General features: G+C 45.0%; 1 protein-coding gene across 1 annotated transcript in view; it reads right to left on the bottom strand.

Annotated features, from left to right (window-relative positions):
* The window catches only part of COL11A2 (collagen type XI alpha 2 chain), a 133,561-nt gene that overhangs the window by 78,996 nt on the left and 33,038 nt on the right, over window positions 1-21,527 (bottom strand). Inside the window, exons 2-4 of the mRNA XM_018558117.1 lie at window positions 8,531-8,698; window positions 7,500-7,710; window positions 3,098-3,260 (exon numbers count right to left, since the gene is read on the bottom strand). Coding sequence (XP_018413619.1) covers window positions 3,098-3,260; window positions 7,500-7,710; window positions 8,531-8,698 — 542 coding nt within the window. The remainder of the gene's footprint in view (window positions 1-3,097; window positions 3,261-7,499; window positions 7,711-8,530; window positions 8,699-21,527) is intronic.

Consider the following 21,527-nt stretch of genomic DNA (forward strand, 5'->3'; position numbering starts at 1 on the left):
CAATACGCCAGTAGTTGCGTCTCTCTGCCACACGGTGGCGCATCTATTTGTGTTTTCTAACTTGAAATACCAATACGCCAGTAGTTGCGTCTCTCTGCCACACGGTGGCGCATCTATTTGTGTTTTATAACTTGAAATACCAATACGCCAGTAGTTGCGTCTCTCCGCCACACGGTGTCGCATCTGCCTGTGTTTTCTCGATTGAAATACAAATACGCCAGTAGTTGCGTCTCTCTGCCACACGGTGGCGCATCTATTTGTGTTTTCTAAATTGAAATACCAATACGCCAGTAGTTGCGTCTCTCTGCCACACGGTGGCGCATCTGTCTGTGTTTTCTCGATTGAAATACCAATACGCCAGTAGTTGCGTCTCTCTGCCACACGGTGGCGCAGCTATTTGTTTTTTCTAACTTGAAATATCAATACGCCAGTAGTTGCGTCTCTCTGCCACACGGTGGCGCATCTATTTGTGTTTTCTAACTTGAAATACCAATACGCCAGTAGTTGCGTCTCTCTGCCACACGGTGGCGCATCTATTTGTGTTTTCTAACTTGAAATACCAATACGCCAGTAGTTGCGTCTCTCTGCCACACGGTGACGCATCTGCCTGTGTTTTCTAACTTGAAATACCAATACGCGAGTAGTTGCGTTTCTCTGCCACACGGTGGCGCAGCTATTTGTTTTTTCTAACTTGAAATATCAATACGCCAGTAGTTGCGGCTCTCTGCCACACGGTGGCGCATTTAATACGCCAGTAGTTGCGTCTCTCTGCCACACGGTGGCGCAGCTATTTGTTTTTTCTAACCTGAAATACCAATACGCCAGTAGTTGCGTCTCTCTGCCACACGATGGCGCAATTGTTTATTTTTTCCCCCAGCTTGTAATAGCGATACAAGTCATTCCTCCAGTCAACCACACGATGGCGATCAAAGCCTACAAATGACCGGCGCCCCGCAGATTCCTGCGCTTTGCTGGACTAGATTTTATTCTGCAGGTTGTCACATCGCTGGATGATCTCTATTCAATGTACACAGCAAGACAGGTGACAGTACAATTGGGTTGCAGAATGTAAAAATATTATACTGGAGACTAAACCACTAAACCTTTGTGACATATTTCAAAGATGTTTCAATTCTCTTATTTCCTCAGGGGATCTTTTTCCATATATTTTTCTGTGATATATAATAAAATGTCAGGGCAGAAATAATACCCAGCAGGTCTCTGACAGATAAATATTTATTTTTATGTTCCCATAATAAAATAATTTCAAAAGAATTGGTTACAATGTAACAATGATCAGCAGAGAAGAGTGTCACAGCGCACAGGTGGTCATAAAAGGGAACAACAACTGGAGAACATTTATCAACAATATAGAGCTAAAAATGACAAATTATTAAATATTTGAGTGCCAGATTAGCTGTTTAGCTTTTTTTATTACTGCTGTTTTCAGATATTGCTACTAAAATTATAATTGCTTCTAAAATAATAATCTGGATGTTTGTCGTAGCTTCAGGCTTACAAAGGCCTCTTATGTCAGGATTGCTGGGCTGTTTGGAGTCTAGGGTTCTCATCCAGCTCCCATGCAGCAGTTGTACACATGTAAGATCAATAAGAGAGCAGACGAGTCTTAGGAGGGGAATCTGGCGCAGGCGGCTGGTTTCCCACAGTCGCCAACTGGAACGGGACGTTTGCCCCCCGGCCAACTCCTGACACCGGAGCCAGTGAGCTGGGCCAGGCTGGAGAGGAGGCGGCTGTACAGTAGACACATTGGGGGTCTGTTGGCTAAGCCTCAAATGTTCCAGCAGCAAGTGGAAAAGTGATGTATGTCATCTTATTTAAAGGACACCTGTACCAAGAGAACCATGCAGGCTGCCACTGTTGGGTCCCAATGAAAAGGCCAGCTACCTGGCTGTCTCCTTCTTATATTCCTCCTTGAGTCACTTAGCCAGAACAAGCATGCAGCAAGTGAAGTCAGAACCCCTGATGTGCATACTTATACAAGGTCAGTCATTCAATAAGTACCGAAGCCTTTGGATCAGCATGACAGCCAGGCAATTTTCATTCATACAAAGAGCATGGCTAATGCAGATTATGTTTTTCTCTCAACATAGGTTTGCTTTAAAATGACTTTGCCACCAGTATGATTTCAGTTTACTGCAGTCATATATGTATACAATTAAATAAACTATTTAACCCCCCTTCTACCAGAGGAAGCCGGCCCTTTAAGGGGGTCTTAATGCCAGTAGAATGGGCTCCTGATCAGGTGATCATTGTTATTGGCTGTCACAGTGATTACCTGATCAGGAGCCTGTCCTACTGGCTCCCAATTGCAAACCCTCAGGGCCCATTAACACCATTGTGTTGTGTTAATCGCACATTTCCACGCAATGAATGTACACTATTGCACAGCGTTATCAGGCGCTAAGTGCGTTGGATTGCCATTCATTTGAATGCTACCCCAATGCATCTCTCGGCTGATGTGCACCTCAACACGCGGTACCCCAATACCTTGCGTTGCATTGAAATAAGCAGCGCACTGTGCGGATTGTAAATAATCCGTTCCTGTTCTTTAAGGAAAGTTCGGGACTTATTTGTTCACAATAAATACCCAAGTCCAGCCAATAACTATTTTTTTCTTTCAAATAAAGTTGGGAAAGGTTGGAGCCTCTGTCACGTTTCTATTGCTGTTTTTTTGTTTTGTTTTTTACTTTGGGAAGATTTTCCCTCACTTCCTGTCCCAATGACCACGCAGGAATTAAGAGCGAATTCCTCACACAGCACTAAAAACCGCCAGATTGTGCAACCTCTTCCCACCCAATGCAGGCAAGAGTTTATATTGCTTTGTGTTATCCCGCTAGAGAGATACCCCTCACTTCCTGTCCTGAAGACCAAACAGGAAGTGAAGCAAAATCTCCCTGGGGTCACAGACAGCAATAAACCCAGACTGAATTTTAACCCTTTCTCACTCTATTCAAAGCCTTCATATCATTTTTTGGGTGGTGTTGGGATTTTTCCACAGACCCCTCATTATAAAGCAATATCTCAGTTTTTAGTTAGGACAGACTATAGCTGAAGATGAAAGTTTATTATCGCTTACCTCAAATGATTCTTCATCCAAAAACCTCATTCCGAATACAGTGATTCCTTTAGTGTCGACAATGGGCTTGTTCCCTCGCGGGAGTGGCTTCGTTATCTTCTTCTTACAGTCCAGTATTAAAGTGACGGACTTCTTCTGTACGCTCAGAGCAATGCGATGCCATCTAGATTTGGGGACACAAATAAAAGGGCAAGGTGAGAAAAACCCGGGACGTACCTGGAAATGATACGAAAGGATTAGAAGGACCCTACTCCTGAGAGTTTACAATCTACAAGGAGGGGCAAGTGATACAGAAGGTGATAACTGTGACGGGTGAGCTTATGAAGGAGGAGATGTACAGTTTTTAAGAGGAGGTGGAATAGGCTTCCCTGAAGAGGTGCGTTTTCAGGGAATGCCTGAAAGCAGACATAGTAGGAGATAGCTGGATAGGTTGTGGTAAGGAGTTCCAGAGGATGGGAGAGGCCCTAGAGAAGTCCTGGAGGTGAGTATGGGAGGAGGTGATGAGGGAGCTAGAGAGCAGGAAGTCTTTGGAGAAGTGGAGAGGATGGTTAAGCTGATGCAGGAGGTCTTGCAAGGAGCAGAGAGGATGGTTAGGGTGATGCAGGAGGTCTTGGGGGGAGCGTAGAGGACAGTTACAGTGATGTAAGAGGTCTTGGAAGGAGCAAAGACGATGGTTAGGGTGATGCAGGAGGTCTTGGGAGGAGCGGAGAAGGTTAGAGTGACGTAGGAGGTCTTGGAAGGAGCAGAGAGGATGGTTAGGGTGATGCAGGAGTTCTTGGGATAAGGGGAGAGGAGAGTTAGAGTGATGCAGGAGGTCTTGGAAGGAGCAGAGAAAATGGTTAGGGTGATGCAGGAGGTCTTGGGAGGCGTGGAGTGGATGGTTAGCGTGATGCAGGAGGTCTTGGGAGAAGTGGAGAGGATGGTTAAGCTGATGCAGGAGGTTTTGCAAGGAGCAGAGAGGATGGTTAGGGTGATGCCGGAGGTCTTGGGAGGTGCGTTGAGCATGGATAGGGTGATACAGGAGGTCTTGGGAGGCACGGAGAAGATGGTTAGGGTGATGCAGAAGGTCTTGGGAGGAACCGAGAGGACAGTTAGGGTGATGCAGGAGGTCTTGGGAAGAGCAGAAAAAGTGGTTAGGGTGATGCAGAAGGTCTTGGAAGGAACTGAGAGGACGGTTAGGGTGATGCAGGAGGCCTTGGGAGGAGTAGAGAGGACAGTTAGGGTGATGCAGGAGGTCTTGGGAAGAGCAGAAAAAGTGGTTAGGGTGATGCAGAAGGTCTTGGAAGGAACTGAGAGGACGGTTAGGGTGATGCAGGAGGCCTTGGGAGGAGTAGAGAGGACAGTTAGGGTGATGCAGGAGGTCTTGGGAAGAGCAGAAAAAGTGGTTAGGGTGATGCAGAAGGTCTTGGAAGGAACTGAGAGGACGGTTAGGGTGATGCCGGAGATCTTGGGAGGAGGGGAGAGGATGGTTAGGGTGATGCAGGAGGTCTTGGGAGGAGCACAGAGCGCGGGTAGGGTATTAAAAAAGCAACTGATACATTTTGTGTTTAGCCCACAAGATATTGGTATTATCACCATCCAGACTGCAGCATTCTAAGACTACAAGAGGAACATTAAAATACAGTTTGGCTTCCAATCCTCCACTATATACATGTTCCATAAACCTCAACTTTCTGCAATGGAAAAGAGGGACACTATAAGCACAGAGTATTTAGGCAAAGGAGATTCCCCGGTTGAGCACTTTTCCTTCATACTGCCATCCAAGGATAGCGAATGCAACAATTTAGAGGTTGGATGAATATTTAGAGCTGCATAAAACTTTTGGTAGTTAAATAATATTTTTTTATATAGAAGTCTACACATGAGGCCAAAATAAGGGAGATCTGAGGAGGAATGAGGGACAGAGGGATTAAGTTCCAAAAAGAGGGACAGTCCTACCAGATGGGGTGCAGTTGGGAGCTTTGATATTCTCCGTATATTAGAATGTGTCTTATGTTGTCTAACACTTAAAAACTCCGGCACGTTTCTCTAAATATATTCAACAACTTCTGCTTCTGAGTCCTGTAAAGCTCTATGGTTACACCTTCCTGAAAAAAGACAAGTCTTCCCAAACTTTCGGTTTTGGGTAGACACTGGCAAGAAGAGTGACCTACTTTCTGTTTTAGGCAGAACTATTTGGACACACTACCCCCTGCTGGACCATACACAAGGAAATAATAGAGATCCGCCAAAGGGTCACTAATGGCCACATGTGAACATAAGGCCAAGCAAGAGGACTTACTAGGGCAAAGGGGAGAGCAGAAGGTTGGAAAGTTCTGGGTCACATCTTCGATTTAAGGTCCCTGATTGCTGTTTGTAGTCAGCTGGTTATTAAACCCAACATGGTCTACTTAAAACCGTGATATCATTTTTTAATATGATGACTATTTAAAGTGTGCGCAACACAACACAACACAACTCAGTCAATGTTGGGAGGTTGGGACGTCCTGGATGGTAAGTTCTCTAGAAGGTCCCTGTTTGCTACAATACGCCAGCAGGTTTCAGAAGTCACCAATCTCTGCTTCAATCCAAAAGGTAATTTCTTAAATAAGTTGAACGTTTCAAGAGGACCTGTCAAGTTCTCAACACAGCACAACTCAGTCAAAGTCTTATAGTTCTCCATGCAACCCTTAGTCTGGGATAAAGAGGGAAAGTAAACCCAACACAAACCAATGCATCTCAAACTGAGTGATATAAAACAGAGGTTACTTTAGGTGAGCAACGCACGTCAATACGATCAACTGAAATATAAGCAGATGAAAATGTATACAAAGTTAGACTTTTTTTCTGTAAGTCAAGCTTGGCTCCGCCCCCTTCCACCCATTTCTGCTGCAGTAAAGGAGGGTTCTTTAAATGGCTTCTCCAAGGAAAAAATAAACTCCTAAGGAGCCCATGCAAGTCAGATGACAGTTTCCTAATCCAGTCCGCTTTGACAAGTTTGCAAAACCATTTCATGCTTTTTTCCTGAGATGATGATGGCTGAAGATCTTTTAGGGGGAACAGCAGTTGCATGACATATACCCTAAAACAGGACAATGCATACAATGCTATACAGGATAAACACTAATGGTCACCAGAGATGCCTGAAGGGGAAGGGATCATGCCTGCCTGCACCCCCAGCTGCTCTATGGTGTCTATAGGAGGCATGGCTCATAGGAGGCTGTGTGATGCATAAACCCTTTACTGAGAATAGCTCGGCTGAGACAGACTGGTTCTTAAAGTGGACCTGATGCAGAAAAGTGAAGATTTGCCATGTTATAGCGAAAATCCAGAAATGTTAATTGTGCCTAACCAGTAACCTGAATAATCTACCTTTTGTCTTGAAGTCCTCCTGAAAAATAGCAGTGCAATTCTGGTATGTGAGTGTGCCTACATCCTCATAGATGTATATCTACAATGTGAGATCTCAGGCACTGCTGCCTCGGACTGCTAGTCTCAGGAGATTTAGAGCAAGATCTGGTGATGTCACTACTGTACTGCTCACTGTTCTCCTTGCTGGAGGCTCTGACATGAGGAAGCAAAGCCCCGTCTTTGCCAATATGGCCACCTCCACACAGAGACACGGTGTAGAACAAGGCATGGTAGACCAGAAATGGGAAAAGCTGCAGGGACACCACAGACAATACTGGTAGCTAGTCCTTTGCCCTCACCCTGCCATTTTTTTAGGGTACAGCTTCCATAGAGCTATTCCTCTAAATTCTATGCAATGTATCTTAACAATACATTTTTCTTCTTTGATCCCCTTTGGCCTATTAAATATACAGTTGAATGCATTTTGTTATATCTGTTTCATCAGTCCTGCATGAGTATACTCTGTGGGCAGCATGTTATGGAGATGAGAATAGGAGGACATGATCTGTAGTCTTGAAACACTTTCTGTTTAGGATGACAATGCTGCTATTGCATAGATACAGTACAGACAGTAAGTGTTGTCACCCTGGGACAGGAAGTGTGTTAGTGTGAAAGTAAAGGATAAAAAGCCTGAGAAAAGAACTAATGCAGCCACCACATCTGCATTTCTATTGTTGGGTTTAGATACGCTTCAAGTGAGCTGCTGCCATAGACAATTATTGAACTATTGATGATCCAATCTGACCATTTTTGACAGGCAGGAGTATTTTCATAAAGCTCTATGTGATCAGGTATGAAGGCACCATTGACTGGAGAGCTATCATTGGGTGCACCTTCCCTAACAACCAGCTCATTAACTTCCATAGGAGCTGAGGATTTTAGGATTTTATGCAAGTTAAGGAGCTGAGGGCTTCAACTCACTGACCAAGCAGTGGAAATTGGTGGAAGACAGTAAGGCAAGAGAAGTGACTCAAGAAGTATTTTATGAAATAAGCGAGCCATATTTACTGACTTTCCATCGGCCAGATTGACCCCGCTGAATAAAGCATAGTCTTCAGGTTTTGGATTTCCGTGCTGGTCTTCATACAGGAAGACAGGAGAGCGTCCCACCTCCACTCCGATCTGCTGGATTCCATCCCCGTTGTATATAGACAGGAGGAAGGCTTGCGTCCCACTCTTCGCCCGGAAAAGGGCCATAATGGAGAAGTCCTCTGGGAATTTACCTGCAGGAATATAAAGTGTTAGCTTTTCAGACTCACAGCGGACACCTAATAACTGGCTACTGGCCCAGGGAAGTTGACCGACCCAATGGGGTCCTCCAATGTTTATGATGAGAACATAACATGATATTGGTGAATTTGGGTGCAGTTGTGTGATACAAGGGTCCACTATAATCATTGTTAAAGGGCCAGTCCATCCAAAAGTACTATTTAAAGAAAACCTGTCATAAAAACCCAAACCCACCTTCTTGCCTTATGCTAGGCAAACATTGGTGACTAAACTGACCCAATCCCCACCATTACCCCCAAAATATTCTAACAACTACAGGCAATACCCAGTTTTGTCTATAATTGTAAACACTTGGTAAGCCCTCCACCTTCCATCTGTTGCACTAGGGCACGGTCCTTGGCTGTTTGGGCCTCTGGATTTTGGGGGTACAAGGGGCATGTCACATGTTCCCCTACAGTATACCCATGGGTATGCACTAGTATTTTGAATGGCAAGCAGTGATGACAGTTGAGCAGTTGAGCAGTTGGTGAACAATAGCACAGGAGACTTCTTGGCCATCCAAGTTTAACCATAGGGGACTCTCAGTTCCGCTCATCTGCTTAGTGGGAGGGTACAATAGCCAGACTGCTATTGGCTTTTGCGATTCGAAATAGACGGGGGTGAATGGTCAGGGCTGCGCCCTAGGCAGCTGCCCAGTTTGCGTATTGGCAGCACCTGCCCTGAATAGGGGCATTAGCCTTCATTTACCCTTTTCCAGCACTTCCCTGATCCCACCATCTCTCCGTCATCACCGTAAAGGAACAATACAGGTACCTGGGAATAACTGCCTCGTGGGGGCGCTAATCTGAGCTTGCTTTGAAATCTTGTAGGCCACATCTCCACCAGTGCTTGAACGGCGGGCCGGACAAAGGCCAGAGGTCTTCTTTACACCCTCGGGTTGTGTGTGAAATTTCAAGCCCTTCAAAATGTCAACAGGGTCAGCTGTGGAAAAAAGGCAAAGAATGTGAGCAAAGATAGACACATAGCACCATAAATATACGGCAAATGGTCATTTCTGGCACGGTTTTACATCCTTGTCACATTTTCATGATCATATACAGACTCATAGATATGCCCTCTACAGGCTATCTGTAGGTCAGAAAATGCTGAATGATTGCTGCAAGCACACCATTTGCAAGATAAGCCACTTATACTATCAAGTCTGTTTTCAATGGCAGTGTATTGGCCAAGCCCTGACTATGGCTTTTGACATGCACTGATATAAGAGGTAGAGATGTGCACTGGCAAAAAATGTGTTTCGTTTCGATTCGGATTTTGCGTTATTTTGCTTTTCGGGATTCGGGTCCGAAAGTCAATTTCTTTTCGGGATTCGGACAAAATTTGTTAGCGATAGTCTGTACGAAATTTCATTTCGTTTCGTTCAGCAAAGTAAGCTGATTGACATGTTGAGGCTTCACCAATGCCACAAACAGAGTAGGGTCTCCTGAGATAGATCCAGAGTCAGAAAGATAAAGAGTAGCAAGGCGACTGTAAGGGTAATAGAGAGGAAATTTAATTGAATGATCAATAATATTGGGGTTGCACCGATACAGGTTTTTCGATATCGATTACGAGTACCAATATTTTTTTTTTCTAGTCGGCGAAACCGAATACCGATATCGGAAATCCCATTAAGGAAGCCAGGCGGTGTGTAATGACTCGCAACCTGGCTTCCTGATTAGCTGGGAAGCCGTCTCCATGCTTCCTCATCACCAGGTAACGAGAAAGCATGGAGCTGGCTTTCTGGACAATCAGGAAGCCGGGTGCCGTGTAACGACGCGTTGCCCTGCTTCCTGATTGGTCGAGAAGCTGGCCAATCAGGTCGAGAAGCTGGCCCGGGAAGCCGGCTCCATGCTCCCTCGTCACCAGTTGACGCGGAGGCATAAAGCCGGCTTTCTGGCCCATTAGAAAGCCGGAGGCCGTGTAATGACGGCTTCCTGTTTGACCAGCTTCCCGGCCAATCAGGCAGCTAGGCGGTGAGACTTTACACGCTGCCCGGCTTCCTGATTTGCCGGAAAGCCGGCTCACAGCGTGTAATGACTCGCCGCCTAGCTTCCTGAAACCGGAAGCTTAAGTACCGGGCTAGGCATCGGAGCATTTGGGCGAGTCATTACACGAGTACTCGGCCAAAATGCTCGGTACGATATTAATAATTGCTACGGGTACTAGTACCAGTATCAATGCATCCCTAAATAATATAAACGTGCCAATGTGTTTCATTGGCACGTTTATATTATTTAGGGATGCATTGATACTGGTACTAGTACCCGTACCCCCCCCACATTTTATCCAAACAGTTTTGTCTGTAGCTCACATTTATGTATCTAATAAAAAGATACGAAGGAGAATTTGATTTCCTTTTAGAATGTAGAATGAGATGCATGAGAGAGGCTCAGAGACACAATGTATATTCAGTTGGATTAGTCGCCTCCTGTGACCTCTCTTCATATCATCTGGCTGTAGGCCCTCCAGTGACACCACTGTCCTACGCACAGCGCAGAGGAGAGGTGTACGTGGGGTCAGTGACGCTCAGAATACCACGGTACAGAGATCCATTGTTACAGAGCTAATTGAATACAGATATCTCCATGCAGAGACATTTAAACCCTAACTGGATGACTCTTAGTTTCCTCAAGCTCTGTGCATCATCTACAATTGCCATTTTGTTCTTTTGTTTTTCATTAAAAAAATACTGTTTTCAAATTTTTCATTCATTGTTGCATATCAGTGCTGCTGATCTCCTGGGCCACTTCCTGTCTATATGCACACATGGAGGGGGATTCCTGATAGTGATCACGCTGGAACATGTCTGAGCGATAAACATCAGCGTGTCTCTTTGTATTGTCTATTGGGAGAGCATGTGACCGGGTGACAACTCAGGAGGACAACTGTGAGACAGGAGCAGAGCGTTGTCACCCTATAGCAGGAAGTGTCCAAACAAGGACCATCATGGCAGGATCACCAGGGATTGCTTTAATTAAAGCTACAGGTTTTAAAATATTGAAATAACTTTTGAAAAATGATATTAAAACGTAAAAGGTTATGTAAGATTTTAGTGATTGGGTGTACATATTCTTTAAAGAGCATTACCCTGGGTACCCCTAGCTACCCTGCTGCAGAGCATTGCAGAGAAGCACAGATCTGCAGAGCAGTACCCTTATGCAGAGCACACAGATCTGAGAGTGGTACCCGGAGCAGAACATTGCGGAGAAGCACAGATCTGGAGAGTGGTACCCTGCTGCACAGCATTACAGAGAAGCACTGATCTCCAGAGCGGTACCCTGCTGCAGAGCATTGCAGAGAAGCACAGATATGCAGACCGGTACCCAGCTGCAGAGCATTGCAGAGAAGCACAGATCTGCAGAGTTATACCTTGCTGCAGAGCATTGCAGAGAAGCACTGATCTACAGAGCGGTACCCTGCTGCAGAGTATTGCAGAGAAGCACAGATCTGCAGAGTTATACCTTGCTGCAGAGGATTACAGAGAAGCACTGATCTACAGAGCGGTACCCTGCTGCAGAGCATTGCAGAGGGTCAGACAGCTGCAGAACATTGCAGAGACACAGGGCGTACACATATCCCAGTCTACGGTGCCTCACTAAATACTACTGAGGTTTGCAGAGCCTCACAGGTGTCTGGACGTCGCAGGGCTGAGAGAATGGAAACTGGCAGCTGTAAATATTTCACAGTAAAAATGCCAGTAAAGTCTGTAATATCCATCAACCGGAGGCCTGAATAAACCCTTCCCTGTACCCATGTGAGGAAATCTGCTCATACTAGAGGATACCTTGTACACCTTCTAATGTTCATGTATACATGGTTCCCCCAACTGACATGTGTAACTATGTGTCCTGAAGGATCATTTATGTGAAACACATCAGATCCAACATCACTTCAAAAAGTTAGAGCATCATCATGCCTCTGATTGGATGGAATCGTGTGTTTATGGCAGTGTCTAAATTCTTAGTTTTCCCTTTCATTTTGACCAATCTGTGATTGGTGAATATTTGTTTGGTGATTCAACAGTACAAAAAACAGTAAAAAAAAATTGTCTTCGACTTTGTTGGCCAATCAATGGAAAGCGTATGAGTCATCTCCCTCTTTCGAGGCCAAGAAAAGCTCGGATATTGGCTGCCTATGGAAGTGGTGATCCTTTGAGGTCTGCATTGGCTTGATTTCCTGCTTCTATTGTCAACCGTATCGTACCTTCTGAACACTCATATCTCTCAGATTATTGTGGACTCGCAAACCTGTTGAAGGACACCAAGAAAAAGGATTTTCACGCCCAATTATGGGGATTCATTTGGACAACATCTTAGAAGCAAATGGCCTCGAAGACAGGTGTAGACTCTATATTACATATCTCCCAATGATTCCATGAAGCTAGCCGAGGGCCACCAAGAAAGGGGAGTTTCTGGTACAATTATGGAGATTCATTTGGAAAACATCTTAATAACAAATTACCTCAAAATGTATCTCCCAATGATTCAATACAGCTACCCAAGGGCCACCAAGAAAGAGGATTTTCTGGTCCAATTATGGAGATTAATTTGGACAACATCTTAATAGCAAATGACCTCAAAGACAGAAGTACACTCTATATTACATACTGTATCTCCCAATGATTCCATGGAGCTACCTGAGGGCCACCAAGAAAGGGGAGTTTCTGGTACAATTATGGAGATTCATGTGGACAACATCTTAATAACAAATGACCTCAAAATGTATCTCCCAATGATTCCATGCAGCTAACTGAGGGCCACCAAAAAAGGGGAGTTTCTGGTTCAATTATAGGGATTCATTTGGACAACATCTTAGAAGCAAATGACCTCAAAGACAGATGTGCACTCTGAATTACATATCTCCCAATTATTCCATGAAACTAGCCGAGGGTCACCAATAAAGGGGATTTTCTGGTCCAATTATGGAGATTAATTTGGACAACATCTTAATAGCCAATGGCCTCAAAGACAGATGAACACTCTGTATTACATATCTCCCAATGATTTCATGCAGCTACCGGAAGGCCACCAAGAAAGAGGATTTTCTGGTCCAATTAAGGAGATTCATTTGAACAACATCCTAGTAGTAAATGGCTTCGTATGAAGATTTATACCCTGTATTACATATTTCCCAATCATTCCATTTAGCTCAAATGTTCACCTTCTGCCATTAGTCCATTACTGCTTAAACTGGAAATATTTTAAGCAGGGATTTCTATATACAAGATAAAGGTTCTTCATGTAACTTCTGTCAAATATTTCATAGTGTAAGAGAGATGCAAAACTGGCACAGCTCCAAAAGATTGCCTGTGTTTGCATGGAAGGTGAGGTGGGATTGCAGAGACAGATCTGGGGGTACAGAGACAGGAATAGGAATTTCATATACATTACTGTAATGTCAGACGGCTGCTGCCTGACATTTGTCTAAACAGCCAAGAACCAGTATGCAAGAAGGTGTAGGTGAAAGAGGGAGGTCAGGGGAGTAGAAAAGGAGAGAATGAGTTTGGTCAGGAACTGGTGGAGAAGAGATAGAGCAAAATTAGGGAAAGGGAGGTCTGGGAAATAGTCAGGGAGAGAAGGTGGAAAGAACGGCGAATAAAAGGGTAGAACGTAGAAGGTGAGGGGAGGACAGAAGATGAGAAAATGAAAGGTCATGGGGAAATTAAAGTGGAAGGTCAGGAAATGGGGGTGGTAGATCAGATGAAATGAAGGAATGATAACTTGGAAGGTCAATAAATAGAAGGTATGAGAAGATGCAAAGTCAGAGGAATAGGAGGGATGAGAAAATGGAAGGTTAGGGAAATAGAGGTGACATGTAATTGAATGGGCAGGAAAATTGGAAGATGAACTAAGGGGAAGAGAACTCTGAAGGTCAGGGAAGAACAGAGATAAGATGAGAAGTCAGGGGATCAGAATGGAAGAAATAATGATAAGTTAAGGGATGTAGGGTAAAAAAGAAGAGAGGCTTGGGAATAGAGAGAATGAAAAGCTTGAACAACAGGAGAACAGAAGTATACAGACATTCAAAGGTCAGGACAGCAGGGGGGGAACTGGAGGTAGAAGGTCAAAGGAGAGATCACTCAATTGAATAGAGCGGGAGGGAAGGTCAGGAGAGTAGAGGGCAAGAGAAAGAGAGTAGGGCAGCTGTGATGAAGAGATGGTAGGTCAGGGGAATGGGGGGAAGGAGATGGAATATCAGAGGAACAGAGGTAAGCTAAAGTGAAAGGAAGTTAAGGTATAGAGGTATAGAGTGCAGGATGGAAATAAGAATGAAGAGAAAGTGGAATGTAAGGAGAACAGCGGGGAACAATTAAGCTCAGGACAACAGAGAGAGGAAATTAAGGTGGAATAGTTGAGAAAATGTGGAAGATCAGGTGTATAGAAGAAGAGGGAAGGTGAAAGGTCATGGGGATAAAGGGAAACAAGGAAGAAGGTAAGTGGAGTAGCTGCAATTAAATGGTAGAAGGTTAAGGGACTACAGGGGGAACAATAGGGCAAAGAGTAGAAGCAGGAAGATTAGGGGAATGTGAAGGTAGATATGTTGGAAGATATGAGGAATGTGAAGGTAGATATGTTGGAAGATATGAGGAATGTGAAGGTAGATTAGTTGGAAGATATGAGAAATATGAAGGTAGATAAGTTGGAAGATATCGAGAATGTATAAGCAAATAAGTTGGAGGATATGGGAAAAGTGAAGGTAGATACGTTGGAAGATCAGGGAAAAGTGAAGGTAAAGGAGGTGGAAGTTCAGGGGAACAGAACAAACCATAATACACAGACGGAGAGGAATGGAGCAGGGAAGGGGGGCCCACTAATGAAAGGAGCTGATGTGAATGGCAGACTCCCAGTAACACGATTCTTTCAGTCTGCAGGACTTCAACCAGAAGCCGAAGAGGAAAAACTCATTACCATCCACATACTTCAATCCAAGTGGGAGCTGGAGATGGAGAGAGAGGAGGAGAGGGAGAGAGGGATGGGGAAAGGCAGAGGAAGCATCTATACACAATAACAGAAGGAGAGTGACAGCAACTTCACTGGAGTAACTTCGGTATTGTCCCAGCCAGGCTGCCTCTTGTCACTCTCTTTGTATAGCAGACCACAGCACACAGTGTATGACCGCATCTTAGCAGCTTCATAGCAGCTGATCACTGTGGCCTCTGTGCACTAGAAATATTGTACATATACAAGTCACGGTATATCCTGCCGCCCAGAGTCGTAGATGATCCTCAGATTTCCAACTACTTTAGGACTACAGGTCCCAGAATTCCCTGCCAACCAGTTGGATACAACCTGGCCAAGTGCAGAGAACCTACAAGCCCCACTATACACTTCCAGCCAGTTCTGCACCTCCGAGTCATGTGAAAATAGATGTTTACGAACTCCTCGCCTGGCTACTATAATGTTTTGCCTGAATTTTGCCTGGCCAAGAAAGCTAGGACTTGTAGTGCTACAGCACCTAGTGAGGATTCCCCATACTTCATCTAGAATAATCACATATCATGTAATCTGTAATGTACACAACGCCCATCAACGGACACCATTACAGGTATAGCAAAACACTAATAAACAGACATGTAGCCACTCCTGGTGTGTGCCGAATACCAGTTCCAGGACAGTGAGGCCGAGCCAATTCATCTTCCCTTCAAATGAAGTCACTGTGCCAGCACTAGCATGCAGCCTAGGAGTCTGGGATTGGCTGCTTCTATCAAAGCCTTCTCACACAGATGTTTTGCTGAGGTTAGACCTTTAAACAGATCTGGGATCCATTGTTCAGAAGCCCATCTCATGACACCCTTCAGAAGCTGAGAAGAACCAACGATACTTTGCTGCTTTTCTGACATGTAAGCCATCACAGTCCTGATACATGTTCTTCCTTTGTAAGCCCTCACAGTCCTGATACATCTCCATTAGTAAGCCCTCACAGTCCTGATACATCTCCATTAGTAAGTAATCACAGTCCTGATACATCTCCATTAGTAAGCTCTCACAGTCCTGATACATGTTCTCCTTTTGTAAGTCCCGATGAAGGGTATTTGAATGAGCCCCCGAAATGCTATTTCTGTACTGTCCCGCCACCCTACACTGAATAAAGAAATCGAGTGCGGCGCTTTGATTCACAATCCTGCACTATGAAATCAGGAATTGAAAGCTTTTTTTTTGAACTTGCAATCACCTCTGGAGCTCAAAGAAATCCAATATTGATATAATGTAGCTTCTCCGGCATTTTGCCTTGATTGGAATTGTTCGATAAGTGGCGCAATATCAGCTCTGTGGGGAAATTCGGAATGTCATGAGATATATTTCCGGCACTTTTCTCTAATAGTGGAAAAATCCCTCATCCAGCAAAACTCAGATGCCAAGGAATCCAAACAGCATTACTTCTGTACGGATCACATGCAGCTTGTGTCTCTACCAAAGCTGGAGAACTACAAGTCCCTGAATGTCGGGCCAGATCAATATGGTTCTGCTGGGGAAAAAAAAAGAAAGCCTAGAACAGGGGTAGGCAACCTCAGCACCACAGGTGTGCCTCTGCGAGTCATGCCTGTGACTACCAGTGTCTTGCAGTGCATCATGGAACTTGTAGTTTCACCCAAGTCGGAGTCCTGAAGTTGTCTACCCCTGGCCTAGAACAAAGGAGCAATGGCACATGTATTTTCATTGAGGGAAATTTGACTGTCTATAGAAGGAATAGGCAACCTCGGCACTCCAGCTTGGTGGAACTACAAATCCAATCATGTATCTGCCTCTGCAAGTTGTGTCTGCGGCTGTCAGAGTCTTGCAATGCATCATTGGACTTGTAGTTGCACTCAAGACGGAGTGCAGAGGTTGCCTACCCCTGGCCTAGAACAAAGGAGCAATGGCACCTTTAAGGCAACCTTGGCACTCCATTTGATGTGAAGCTACAAAACCAATCACATCTCTGCCTCTGGAAGTTGTGTCTGTCAGAGTCTTGCAATGCATCATGGGACTTGAGGTTCCACAACCAGTGGAGTGCAGAGGTTGCCTTCCCCTGGTCTATAGAGTTTATCAGCAAAGAGCAAATGCATGGCAGGTGTTCAATGACATCTCCCCCTTATTAACATGCTGCCTTATGAGCAGAGTTCATTGCACAGTTCTATGTTCCTTAAAGGGATTGTCCTTCCTAAATATTGTAGTCACAGGTGGAGTCAGCTTCTGGTATGATCCTCAAACAGTGAGATCTCTCTGCAATGGTTTTTATTTGGGGATACTAGTATCGGTATCGGTGCTGAGTATTTTGGGCGAGCACTCGTACCCAAAAGCTCCGATGCCTAGCCCGATACTTGAGCTTCCGGTAATAGGAAGCCGGGCAGCAAGTCATTACAGGCTGCCCGGCTTCCTGATTGGCCAGGAAGCCGTCTCCATGCTCCCTCGTCACTTGTAATAACACGTTGCCAGGCTTCCTGATTGGCCAGTTTCTCCATGCAATCAGGAAGCCGGGCAATGCGTCATTACACGGCGCCCCGACTTCCTGATTGGCCAGAAAGCCGGCTCCATGATTCCTCATCACCTGGTGACGAGGGACATGGAGACGGCTTCCCTGGTCTTTACACACCGCCTGGCTTCCGTAATGGGACTTCCGGTATCGGTATTCGGTATCGGTGAGTACCAGAAAAAAGAATATTGGTACTCGTACTCGATACCGAAAAACCGTTATCGGTGCATTCCTTGTTTGATTTCCTCTCTTGCCTATCTGGGAGTGTTAGACCTAGAAAATTAGAATAGTGCAGATGTTCAATAGTATATATTGGGGTAGCCAAAATAGCTCCCTCCAGCTGTTGTGGAAATACAAGTCCCATGATGCATCTGCCTCTGGGAATCACTCCTGTGGCTGTCACTGTCTTGCAATGCCTCATGGAACTTGTAGTTCCACAACAGTTGGACGGCCAAAGTTTGGCTACCCCCTGGTATACATGCTCCTGGTGCATTCCCCTTCATTGCCAGGTGCTGCTTGTATTTTTAGCAGCAGATCCTGGAGACAAATCATATGCTGAGGACGCTTTAGGAGATATATGGTGGAAGGTGGAGCAGGTGGGGGGTCTGCAGGAAGGGCACACAAATCATCCATATTCACACTTTGTGCGCGGCCCCACAAGAAGACAAATACACAGATCTCTGTTATGTGACGGAGGCAGGCTGCTGCCTGGGGTCAGGGGGGCATTTCCTCTCTGAGCTGGGAGGCCACACACACACAGGCCTGGGCTCTGCTGCAGGTGAACGGCTCATTAACCAGCTCTGCTTGTCACTCACATGAAGTGCAACTGTGTGCAATGTTACCCCATTCACCATGTGTGCTAGAGGATTGCCGAACAGTGATGGGGCCCTAGAGTAAGACTGCAACCGGGCCCCTGGCTCTTGATGTAATAGCTGATTGACAATCTAGTTGCACAGATTTGACCATTCTTAAATAATTATTATTACTTCTGCATTCAAACATAACTACACTCAAGTCAGGGGCCTATTAAATAATGGGTGGCTTAGTGGTAAGTGTGTCTGCTTAGCAATGCTGAGGGTCCCTGGTTCAAATCCCAGTCCGGACGCCATCTGCATAGAGTTTGCATCCAGGACAGGCAGATAAGTGAGTTGGCTTTGTGTATGTGATATTGGGACCTTAGCTGTAAAAAATAAATCAAGGCAACTGGACTTGCTGTAGTTTTGCCGGTCATCCGACCAGCTTTCTCCATTCAGGTATTATAAAGCTGTTTTGCCCGGAGTTCAGCTTTCGGTACATATTTCAGGTCTCATCTGCTCTGTGTCTGAGCCGTATACATGAATTATGACATCACCGATGTTCTAATATTCATTCATTGCTGTCACAATAGTGATCACTTTCTTCTTCCGTCTGATACATTTTGTATTTCTTTCTTTACATTTTGTATCAGTTCTTATGTCTGACAACTTGACATGGAGCCTGACGCTGTTCTATCAAGGTTTGTGACTACGTTGAAATGTGTGACCGGTGAGTTTCATAGTGGTGGAATGTGTGACCGTCCATTGGGTCAAGCATTCCAATGCTTTGTCAGCTGTTCCAGGGCTAATCGGCATCGCAGATCGCATGTGCAGGAGAATCGATCTGCATTACCCCGTCTGCCTGGAACAGCTGATAGGTCCTCAAATGTCACTTCCATCCAAAATTGTGAGTTGGTGCTCACATTCCACCGCTGTAAAACTGGACAGGATTGCGTTAAGATGTGTGACCACGTCACCGGTCACACATTCCATGTAGTCACAAACCTTGATAGAACACCGGACCACTGTTACAGGGTAATATCTGGGTTTACAACGGCATTTGGTGCACACAAAGTGGATTTATACCCGTGTCCCAATGTATACCATTGTCACTGGGGCAGAGGGTGATGGGAAACTCAAATTGTTACAGTTCGCACTGGAAGAGGGATGGAGGGGAAATCTTTCAAAGGGGACACCTGTTTTTAGGACAGCTGTTTAAGAAGAGATTACCCCTCAATTTAAGCTCGTCATACACCGTACAATCTCTGTACAATCCTCTTCAGATTTACCAAAACTGTGTTATATGAGGACCGACCTAATCTGTCCAATCAGACCGGCCCCTGCACTACAGAGTTGTTGGTCAATCTATAGGAAATTGCACAGTCAGATTGTAACCTGTTTGGTGAGCTTTAGAGAGATTTCCTCTCACTTCCTTTTGTGTCTTTGGGACAGGAAGTGAAGGTAAATATTCCCATTGGGGGACACAGACAAACCCCCCCCCCCCCCAAAAAAAAACCTGACAGGGGTTTCACCCTTTCACTGCCACAGATGTAAATACGATGTCCATGTTAGCAGGGAACTGCAAGCACACTCTTGACTACTATAGCAGCCTGCAGTGTGTTTATACCCCCGTAGCCAACTGTTGGCTTTCATGTAAAATGATTTTGTCACTTCCAGATTCTGGGCTGCCAATGCCCGGCTGAAGAAACTTGATCAGCTTCAATGGCCTGCAGAGGTGACATTAGGGTTCTAATAGACCCCTAGTGTATCCTTAAAGGGAACCTATTGATAGCAATAAAGTTAACTATAAAAAAAACCTCAAAATGTTTAACAAAAAAATATAGTAAAATAATAAAAATAAAATAATAACAAATTAGAATAAAATACATAAAACCCCCCAAAAATGTTAAATCCAGCCTGGAGTGTGTTTATACTCCCGTAGCCAACTGTTGGCTGATATTATTTATTTATTACAGGAGGGAGCGGAGACAAGACCAGTCACCCTGCACAAGGACAGAGAGCAGCAGTGAGCGGTCTTTATCACAGGAAGCTCCAAGTCTCACATTGGATTACTGCACAGATCTGGAGGAAATACACAAAGCTCACTGAGATTCAATAAGAATACACCGGACTCTTGTATGAGGACAATATTTGCTCATCCTGGAGTCCAGCTTTAAGCACACGCAGCACCATGGTCTGGCAGGGGGTAGACAATACAGTAAGCGGTTGTGTTTTCATGCCATGCTCTCTAGCTGTGCCGGGTCGGTGCGCCTCTCGTCCTCCCCTCCATGCGACACCTGCTGCTGTTTACAGGGAGCGTTGCATGTCAGTGGGACATTGTGTGCGCGCAGCGGAGGACAGGCGTCTGTCTGGCTTTTTGGGAGAGGCGGTGAACCTGGGAAGGGACGTCTCTGCCACCATTTGGTTCTCATTTGGAAGGGGGGAGAGAAGCAATATAACTCTGGGATGTGCTGGGCACAATGAGACTATATGAGACTAGAATGAGACTAGTAGTTAGACTATAATTGTAAAAATATCCCAGAGGAAGCGGCGGGAGGGGGGAGAGAGCGGAGCGCAGACTGAGGACTTTAAACTGACAGCCATAGGTGGAAGAATCTTTATATACTCTATAAAACTGGGGAATGTGCGGTCGTTTTATTGATTTTTTCTGGTTTCACCATTAGGAACGGGATCATCACCATGGAGCAAACGCATTAGCGTTCTACGTGCAGGGAAAAAAAGACGTCTGCGTTCGGGGCTCTGATTGATTTCTCAATCGTACAAACTATACAGAATGTGTCTGTCATCGTTAAAGGACCATCATACAAAAATTACGTTTAAAGGGTCTGTCCACCTAAAGATGGTATTTCAGTTGGCACTTTCAGGTACATCTTAAAGCTGAACGCCGGACACAAAAACTTTTATTAAAATATATTCCTCAGTAGCCACAAAAGATATAAATCCACTTTGTGTGCATCAAATGGCTCTACAAACCCACATATGAGCTTGTAAAAGTTGCAGTGACATCTTCACTGTGCTGCACATATTTTCTGCAAAAAGCAGTGATGTGGGAGGGACCCAGCAGGCCCCACCTACTACAGAAAACTACAGGAGGGGGCGGAGACAAGGCCAGTCACCCTGCACAAGCAGAGAGTGTAGCAGTGAGCGGTCTTTATTACAGGAAGCTCCAAGTCTCACACTGGATTACTGCACAGATCTGGAAGAAATACACAAAGCTCACCAAGATTCAAGAAAGAATACACATGACTCTTGTATTCACACAATACTTGCTTATCCCGGAGTTCGGCCTGGCGTCAAAACTTTTTAATTTGGTTTTAGAAAGAGCAGATAATTGTAAAACGGTGAGTTTTATAATTCTGTCTTCACTGGGGAGATTTCCCTTCACTTCCTGCCCTCGAGACACATCAGGAAGTGAGCAGAAAAAGCATGAGGGGCTTTCCTGTTATAGACAGTTTTCCCTGGAATAGGCGTCCTTTTTAAAAAATCCGCCATCTCCTGTT

Source organism: Nanorana parkeri, unplaced genomic scaffold (assembly GCF_000935625.1).
Source record: "Nanorana parkeri isolate BGI_ZX_2015 unplaced genomic scaffold, ASM93562v1 scaffold321, whole genome shotgun sequence".
NCBI lineage: Eukaryota > Metazoa > Chordata > Amphibia > Anura > Dicroglossidae > Nanorana > Nanorana parkeri.